This window comes from Nannospalax galili, unplaced genomic scaffold (assembly GCF_000622305.1).
Source record: "Nannospalax galili isolate Female #2095 unplaced genomic scaffold, S.galili_v1.0 scaffold179, whole genome shotgun sequence".
In the NCBI taxonomy this organism is placed as follows: Eukaryota; Metazoa; Chordata; class Mammalia; order Rodentia; family Spalacidae; genus Nannospalax; species Nannospalax galili.
In genome coordinates this window covers 809,121-818,515 of record NW_008342627.1, presented here as the reverse complement: position 1 = coordinate 818,515, position 9,395 = coordinate 809,121, and the positions used below count along the sequence as shown (strand labels likewise).

The 9,395-nt window shown below is 45.6% G+C and overlaps 1 protein-coding gene across 4 annotated transcripts in view; it reads right to left on the bottom strand.

The window, feature by feature from the left end:
- Positions 1 to 9,306, bottom strand: part of Pex5l (peroxisomal biogenesis factor 5 like) — a 208,812-nt gene extending 199,506 nt beyond the window's left edge. For 2 of the 4 annotated variants that reach the window (XM_008838652.2, XM_008838654.2), the window contains exon 1: positions 9,215 to 9,306. In XM_008838652.2, coding sequence (XP_008836874.1) covers positions 9,215 to 9,235 — 21 coding nt within the window. In that variant the 5' untranslated portion in view covers positions 9,236 to 9,306. The remainder of the gene's footprint in view (positions 1 to 9,214) is intronic. The other 2 variants (XM_008838648.3, XM_008838651.3) reach the window with 1 other exon arrangement.
- Positions 9,307 to 9,395: the final 89 nt, after the last annotated feature.

The window sequence follows — 9,395 nt, the reverse complement described above, 5'->3', positions numbered from 1 at the left end:
GCATGTATTGCCTGCATGTAGGTAAGTGCACCCGTGTCATGCAGTGCCCACAGAGGACAGAAGAAGCTGTTGGATCCCCTAGAACTGGAGTTACAGACAGTTGTTAGCTGCCATGTGGGTGCTGGGATTCGAACCTGGGCCTTCTGCAAGAACATTCAGTGTTCTTAACTGCTGAGACATTGCTTCAGCCCCAAGGATATTCTTCTATATAGCCACATTGGTTCTTCAACTCAAGAAATCTGATAGTGAAAAATACTAACTTGACTTCCAGTCTATATTCAGATTTTGCTACTTGCATGCATCAATGTGCTTTCTTATAAAATTTTTATTTCTATTTTCTGTGTATGAGTGTTTTGCCTGCATGTGTGTAAGTGCACCTGTGTGTGTAATGCTCATGGAGGCCAGAAGTGGGTGTCAGATTCCTGGAACTGGAGTTATGGACGGTTGCTAGCTGCCTTGTGGGTGCTGGGGACCAAACCTGGGCCAGTGCTCTTAACCACTGAAGCACCTCTCCAGGCCCACAATGTGCTTTCTTCATCCAAGAGTCAGTTTAGGATCACGTACTGCATCTACTTGTCTGTTCTCTGTAGACTCCTTTTAACTTGGGCCAACCTTTCCATTTTTCTATTTTTTAAATGATACCAGTATCTCAGAAACATCTTTTATTACATAGAACTTCCTTCTGTTTTAGGTTAAACTGAATTTGCTTGTGATGGGTCTAGTCCTGCATTTCCAGCAGGAGCCCCGTGATGCTGTCCCCTCTGTGGGCATCAGGGCCAGGCACTGACCTCTGGGTGTTACTCTCTTCACAACCTGATTCTGATTGTTTGGTTTCTAGTTGAGCCATTAAAAAGTTGGTGTTATTTCTTTTTTAGCTTGTACATGACAGGTTGTTACCCAACAATTTTCTTCCCAAACTGCTCTCATTGATCATTATTCTTTTTTTTTTTTTGTCTTATTTGTTTTTTAAAGAAAGTTTCGTGTGGTCCTGGCTGGACTTGAACTTGCTAAGGATCAGCAGATGACCTTGAGTTCCCAGTCCTCCAGCCCCCACCTCCTGAGGGCTCAGACTGTAGACCAGTTCTACCCCGTTCAGCTTCTGAGGCTTGGTCTTGTGAATCAGTCTGTACCATCCACCATGCTAACTGTCTGAATATACTTTTTAAAAAAAATTTATTTATTATTTTTATTTTATGTGTACGGGTGTATCGCCTGCACGTATGTGAGTGTACCCGTGTCGTGCAATGCCATGGAGGTCAGAAGAGGGCTTCGGATTCCCCTGGAACTGGAGTTAAGGACGGTTTGTAGCCACCATGTGGGTGCCGGGAATTGAACCTGGGTCCTTTGCAGGAGCAGTCAGTGCTCTCAACCTCTGAGCCATCTCTCCAGCCCCACGAATATACTTTTTAATGAATCCACATCTGCTTACATGAGACTGGGTTTGCTTCAGTTTACAGCTAAGAACCAGATTGTGTTACTTGTACATACAGAAAACTAACAATAGTTCTAAGAACATGTCAAAGCAGCTAGCTCAAGTCAGTCTGCATAGACCTCGGGTGAACACTGTTAGGATAGGAAATCGTGTGCCTCCTCCTGTGAGTTCACTCCCTTCTTACCGCACACTCCAGGCCAGGCTATCTTCCTCTTTAGCCAAAAGACTGCAGAAAATGGGTCATGTAAATATCAAACAGTCACACTACAGATGAGTGCAGGAAGATGCATCCATGGTGACCGCATGTCAAACACCTGGCTATTTGGAAACACCTCCTCATAAATGTCAAAATAAAGAATAAAGGAACAGTGGAAATAAATACCAGAGAGAGGTAGCCTTCATTTCAGGCTCCAGTCATGGAACAAGATGAGAAATTTAAAAAATTTTTCTAGTTCTCAGTTCCTCCATTTTGAAACGAGATGCTTGAACTGAACTTTTAAAAGTATTTTTCAAACTCAAGAATCTATGACCTGGAAGCTGAACAGCCCACTTTTTTCAGAAACACAGAGACTGTCACTTAGAATATTCTAATCAGCACATTTGGATCTAAGATTATTTTGAAATAGACCAAACACCGGTGCAATGGCTCCCAAGCCTTCAGAGAACAGAAACAGCAGAACAATCTATCTTAAAGAGGCTCAAGTGGCTTCAGGCTATCTGAGTGATAGTTTCTCCCAAGAGATAAACAATTTCCTAAGGCTGGGATAGCCAGGACTGGAGCAGCAAGTCTCGTTTGGACGGTCGCACTGTCACAGGGCCAGTAAGCACCGGATGCATCTTTATGAGAAACAGTCCAGTGAACTGGGTTGTTTGTCCTGAAGAAGGACTGATTCAGGGGATGAAGACATAATAGTTCTCTAGACACAGGAAGGTCATTTTATCTGGGTGGAACCTGAGGTTTGCTGTGCATTTCCCTGGAAGGGAAACTCCAGCTCACTGGGCATATAGCAAGGGTACGTCTGTTTCCAGTCGCAGCTGAGATAGCCACGCCAGGCAGCTGCCTTAGCAGGGGCTCGGTCTTGTCTCACTGTGTGTCGGGGGGTGGGCGGGGGGCATTCAGTTCTGTCAGCCTGCTCTGCTCTCCAGGCAGAGACTTTTCAGGGCAAAGCTTCTCACTAATGTCATATAAACCACCGCCACCTTGAAAAACGTAGTTGGTTACTTAGTGGATCTGCAGTGGCGTGGGGACTCTGCATCTCCAGCAAGGTCTCCCTGTCTCTCTCTCTCTCACACACACCTGCTGTGGCAAGTGCGATCTGGCTGCCATTCAGATCCAGTCTCTGTGCCCAGCCCGGAAGGCAGGGCCAGCAGCTTTACTTTCTTATGAACGTTTAACTCTTCCTCCTACTGCCTTAAGGAGGCTCCATGGTTTCTGTCTGTTAACTCTACCTGTTCACATTGCCTGCTGACACTGTGAGGCTCTGTCTCATGGCCACCTATCAGCTGCCAGGTGATGGGGCAATATTTCCCCAGCAAGCACTGGATTTGGCTTATTGTAGATACTTGAGCTCACTGCACTCATTTTGGACATACAGACACAGACACAGACACAGACACACACACAGACACACACACACACACAGACACACACACACACACAGACACACACACACACACAGACACACACACACACACAGACACACACACACACACACACACACATACACACACGCGTGGTTTGGAATGGGCTTTCTCAGTGTGCTTCTCACTGGATTTCTTCTATGAGCAGGGGCTCCTGGGTGCACAGACACTGAGCTGCTCAGTCACCTCCTCTCCCCAGGTTCGGCCTCAGGCAAGCGTCTTGCCAACCGGGGTGCTCCGTGCTGCCTCCTTACTGTCACTGCCTTTAGGAAACTTCTTAGTCTGCAGAACATATTTCTGTTCCTTCTTAAGCATCAGCCCTTCAGTAATTCTATCCTTCAGTAATTCTACACAGCTCCCTGAGTTCTTCCTCTCCCAACCAAACACGCCTAGGCACTTTAACCATTACTCACATGGCATTTTTATGAATTCCTGTACTATACCAGTCGCTTAGAAAGCCACATGGTTTTGAAAAGGCTGCATGGACAGGGGAATTTTGTGTCACCCTTGGGAGTATTGAAACAGTAAAACTCTCTCTGGAGTACCCATGATTCATAGATCGCCAGATGGCACTTTTTGGGGGGAGGAAAATGATGCTCTACAAGCCTGAATGGCAGGGCTCCCCTGGGTTCATTCACATGTGCAGGGCCTTGGAGGGCTGAGAATGCACCTGCACCAGGAGCTACCCCACTTGGGTCTGGTTGGCTCTGGTATGGAGCTGCTGGCAGAGGTCTGTGTGTTTCTCTTGAACGAGATGGTGGATAAACAGTCTCTTCCTAGCTAAATGTGCTTTGTGTGTTATCTGTGCAATTTATAACAGTGATCGCCTGAAAAAGCGATCCATAAAGATGATCTGTTTGTTGAAGTTTCACATGGGGTATGCTGTTGCTTGTTTATATAATGGAATTTAAATATGAGTAGGTAGTTCCTAGAAGGTAGTTAGTAAACTCAATCAAAGCATTTTACTTAGGCATTACAGGATAATGTTGCATTATACCGTGAGTTCTGAAAAATCAGTCATTGTCTTTATAGGGAATCAATGGGGTATTGACTATGTTCCTCTTTATGTTCTGTGTAATACAGTTATATAATCTATGTAATAACCTTTTTATCAGGCTGGGGAAGGCCAATCTTCCATTGGGTATCTTTCTTAAAGGACACAGCATAAGCAAAGTAGGGAAGTGGGTGAGGTGGAACTGAAGGAAGGAGTCACTGAGAGCAGTGTTGCCCTTTCGGCACGCTCTGGTCTCTGACTCATGGTTTGTATGCTGTGCTTTAAAAATGATCTTGACTTTCACAAATTCCACTTATAAATAGTGATAAGTGTTTTAGAAACTTGACTACCCATTTTCTCTATCATCCTATTTGATTTTTCTTTTCTGAAACAGGCTCTTGCTACACAGCCCTGATTGACCTTGAAATCACTTTTTAAATGTCACAAAAATTCAAATTGGACTTACATCTCATAGTAACAGGACACTGAATTGGGGGCTAATCTTTACATTTAGCGCAAGAAACACACATTGCTATTATGTAAAAGCACGAAGTCGATTCTAAAATATGGACCCTTTAAACAGCTCTAGCTCATGCCAGCAAAGGAAAAGTGTGATCGCAATAAAAAGAGAAGAAGCCACATCAAGCCAACCAACCGAACAAAAGCAGCCTGCCAGATGTTCCCACTGCGTGCTACGACACATCGTGATGTCTCTGAGGTTAGCAGTGGTAATACAGACACTCAAGATTTTAAAACTAACAAGTTCTGCTTTAACCTTTCCTTAGTCTGTTCTTTAAAAGAATGTTTAAGAGTTAAAATGTGCACATGCTGGAACTTTCAAACATGTCTTCAGGAAGAATACTTATAAACTATAAGTAAAATCTACAAAGCCTATAGTATGTTTTTAAAGAGTGTCTAATGTTAATTACTGACTGAAGAATGAGGGTTTCAACTTAATCAAATATCCTATAATACTACATCAAACTGTCACAACTTTTATCGTCAAAGGCTCAGCGTTGTGCCCATATCAAGTGTGGTTTGCTCGTGAGGCTACAGAAAGGCACTTCAGAAGCCGTAACCTTGGGTCTCCCCTGCACTGTTCATGAATTTCCCTCAATGGACTTGTACTTAATATTGCAGAGAATAAGCCCATTGTTTGTTTGTCATTACTCATGGGAAGACTTGTGACCAGAGGCAAGTGCCATTTAGCTGAGGCCAGAGGCCAGAGGCCAGAGGCAGCAGCCACCCTTGACCACCACAACCGAACCAACTCCACTTGGCTCATTCTACTTAAAATACCACCTATTCCAAATACCACTGCATGGCGGTGACTGGAGGGTACTGGCATTAATTATATCTGCGTTGATGACAGCACAAGGTCAATAAAGAAATGGCACAGGATGAACAGTGCCACGGGGGGCCTGGAGAAGCTTCTAGGGAATTAGAGGTACCAGAGTGTGAACCATCCGCTTACTTGCTGAGAATCTCAACTGTGACAAGCTGAGGGTGAGGACATGACGTCACCCATCGCTCACACTGGCCTGTTGCTTGGTGCGTTGTTGTGAATGAACCTAAGCGAACCCTCGGTGGCCGGATCTAATGTGTCGACGTGCTTACCTACGTAGTTCCCTTTTGTGAGAACCTGAAGACCAAGCTTGAGTAAAGTCATAAATATAAACAAACACAAACACTTTTGGGGGAGCAGACAGCAAATAAAACTGTACAACAGCTACTTTGAGAGTGGTTAAAAATCTTGTAATTTTTTTTTTTTTTTGAGCTGAGGACCAAACCCAGGGCCTTGCGTGTGCTAGGCAAGCACTCTATCACTGAGATAAATCCCCAACCCCAAATCTTGTAATTTTTATGGTGCGAATGTTCTTTGGTTTATGTGTTGTGAAGCTTGAATAAGATTCTGCTCTCAATGCCTACTATAAAGATGAGTTATGGTTACAAATAGTTTTTTTTTGTTTGATTGATCCTGAAATAACTTTTTAAAACAAAAAACAAAATTACTACCAACTCTTTATTCCCAAGAAAAACATCTCAGTTCAAAACATAAATTATATTTCTGTATACTATTCCTCCAAAGGGAAAGTTGGGAAGAGAAAACATTTGGAGGCCAGGGTTGTTTTCAGTGTCACTGGCATTGCTACCCCCCACATAGACACACACTCACCCCCATACCCACACATATACACACTTGCATACATACTCATACACACTTGCAAACATAGCTCACACACTCACATACACATACATTCCCACATACATACACTTATACTCCCACATACACACACATACATGCACTCACACACATACATGCACACACTAACACATACACACTCATATACACACACCCCCACACTCCCACATATACACAGATACACATATATAAGCACACACTCGTACACATATGTATGCATACACACACACACACACAGAGGAACCTCAGCACTGGGCAGAGAGCTGTTGGTATGATCACGGTGCTCATCAGTCACAGCTGATGTCAAAGCACATTTAATCACCATCGGTAGCCTTGGGAAAACAGAAAAAGAAGGTAGTCTGAAGTCGGCACCGAGGAAAGCTGTCTTCGCTTCTGTTACTGGGGTGATCAATTCCCCTTGGAAAAAACTGGGGAGACGGCCAGGAAACAACACAACTCCTGGGGCCTGCACCCAAGGGACACACTCATGGAGATGTCCAGGACACTGAGGGACGCTTGTTACTGGTCTGTCTGTAACAGATGTCACTTCTCATCTTTCATTGAGAGATCAGGAAGACCAAGTGTGTGTTTAAAGTCTGGGAGTTTAGGTCCCACCATCAAGAAGCCCAGTTAGCCATGTGTCAGAATCAGGAGATTCCACTGGCAACATCGTTAAGGTGCAAAAACAAAGGCACCACCGGAGATTTAATTAGATTATTTTTAAGGCTCCATGCAAACACCTCCCCTATTCCAGATTGCTTATTTACAAAGCACTTTGTTTTAGAATATATTGAATACAGGAAAGAGAAGGCTTAGAAGGTACAGAAAATGCCTAGGGAGGTTTTCTGTTTCATTCCTCTTTTAAGGAGTCAGCAGAGTAATGCCAGTGTTCCAAATAACTCTAGCGTTGGCAGAGATGTTAGTAAATGTGCACATTCCTGGTCTACTCTAGCAAGGATGTGTTGGGATTTCAACCACATACATTTGGTAGTGTTTGGACTGTGTTTGCTCCTGTGTGTGATGGGAGCCGGGCACACACCAGAGGAACTTATACCCAAGAGGGAGCCAGCCTGTAAATACACCAACAACATCATAATGGTGATTTTACCATTATGGGGGCTCACGTTCTTAGGGGAAGCATTCTGTAAACAGATCTCACGTTAAAATGCAAACAAAGAAGTACATCACGAATCGGGTTGCCAGCCATACCTTCCTGCTAACGCGGGGGAATTTTATGTTACCCTTCATGGACAACAGTACACAGGACCAAGCACTGTGCTATGATCTAGGTGTGGAAAGCATAACAAACCCAGCTTTTATTTCGTAATGTTTTCAGGTTAGACTTGACAGAAGAGATTTGCTAGTTTACTGCAAGCCCGGGTGTGCCGTACAGCAGCAGACATCACGGCGGGGGCAGATACTATCTTCTATTCATCCTGTCTCTCCTTCCACAGTGAGATTAAGCCTTCAGAACTTGTTCTAGAACCTTTAAGTTTCGGTAACATTCTCTCTTAAAATACTCAGAAAATTGAGTTAAAATTGTTTTGGAGGCATGTGAATTCACCAGATTGTTTCTTCAATCCCACATCCACAATAACACATTTTCCAAACAAAAAACACTGTGGAAAGTTTTCGTAAATTGCACTTGGCAGTCAACTATGAATTTTGTGCATAAGAGAAATCTTCTGAGAGCTGAATCTATTTATTCACTTTCCTCTTTTACCTTTGTGAACAGTCTGGCTAGGAATAATACGTAGATAATAAATAAAAGCTTAAGCATCATTCTTGGGCGAAGACGAAGCACAAAACTACATTAGTCCTGCGCTGACTTTTTTCAGCAATGGTTTGAGAGCTTTGATTCTAAACTTTCTAATCACATGATCGTGTTTGTTACATGGGTTTAAATTATGCCAGTTATTATCCATCAAATGTGGCATAATCCCATTAATGACTTTCAAAACAGGATGATGTCAGTGATGAGGGCAAAGCTGTTGGACTCGGGCTTGTGCTGACTCAGAATTCTCACAAAACTTAAGGATGATATAATCACTATTATGCCTTATGTAAAAGTAAATGATAGTGCCCAGGAATTTCCTCAAGATCCAGAAACTAAATATTAAGTGATGGGTGCAACAGCTATTTACCGCCTGCTTCTGAGTGCGCTAGAGGACACTGGGGCTTCTATCTACTTGCTACAACCGGGGTGGGGGCTCCGCCTATAAGAGTTGCCTTTCCTCAAAGGGCAGGGGCTCCAGGGCAGAAACAGATCCATGTAGGGAAAAAGAGCTCCGCTCGCACTTTGAAAAGCTGAGTTAGATTTTTCTGCCCACCACACACCTGCTTTTATCAGAGGAAGAATCGACGTGTGAACTGGAGTCAAGGTTACACTAATCTTCCCAGCAGAGCAAAGCGCTCGCCTCTGAGGAAGGGGCACCGGGCCGACGGAGACCCCCCCCCCTCCAGGACCCGGAGCCCGGGGACTCATCTCTCCAAGTCGCCCGGTGACTTTTGGGACAGGTGACAGTGTCCCGTCATCCGAAGGGGGGACATACACCACGAAACGTTTCCAAAATAACTCTTTGCCGATAACGCGGACGCGGCAAAGTGTGATGGCCAGGAAACCTCTGCGGAGGGCGGCGGAAACCCGTCCGGTGGAGTTTGCCCTTCAGCTGACATACCCCGGGATGCTCCAGGCTCCAACGGAAGCAGCTCATCGCCCGCCCGGGTTCCTGGAGCGGGTTAAAGGCACAGGCTCCCGGGCCGCAAACTTCCCGGTGCAAGTTCCAGGTCCTACCTCCCCATCCCACCCGGGGAAGTAGACCGACCGGAACGCGGCGGTCAGGGCGCAGCAGGCACTTGTTGAGCGGGGCGAGGGCAGCCCCGGCCCACGGGAACTTGAGGCGCACCCCGCTCCGCATCCGCCCCGCGCAGCGAGCTGGCTTACCTGCATGTGTCCCTGGTACATTCTGCTCCCGCGTCGTCGGGGCTCCGAGGCCGCGGGCAGCTCTCCCGGCGGGCGGGACGCGGGGCTGCGGGCTGCGCGGAGGGCGAGAGCCGGGCGCGGCGAGCGGAGCTGTCCTCCAGACGGTGCTGAGCGCGGCGCGGCGCGGGGACGCGGCCCTGCT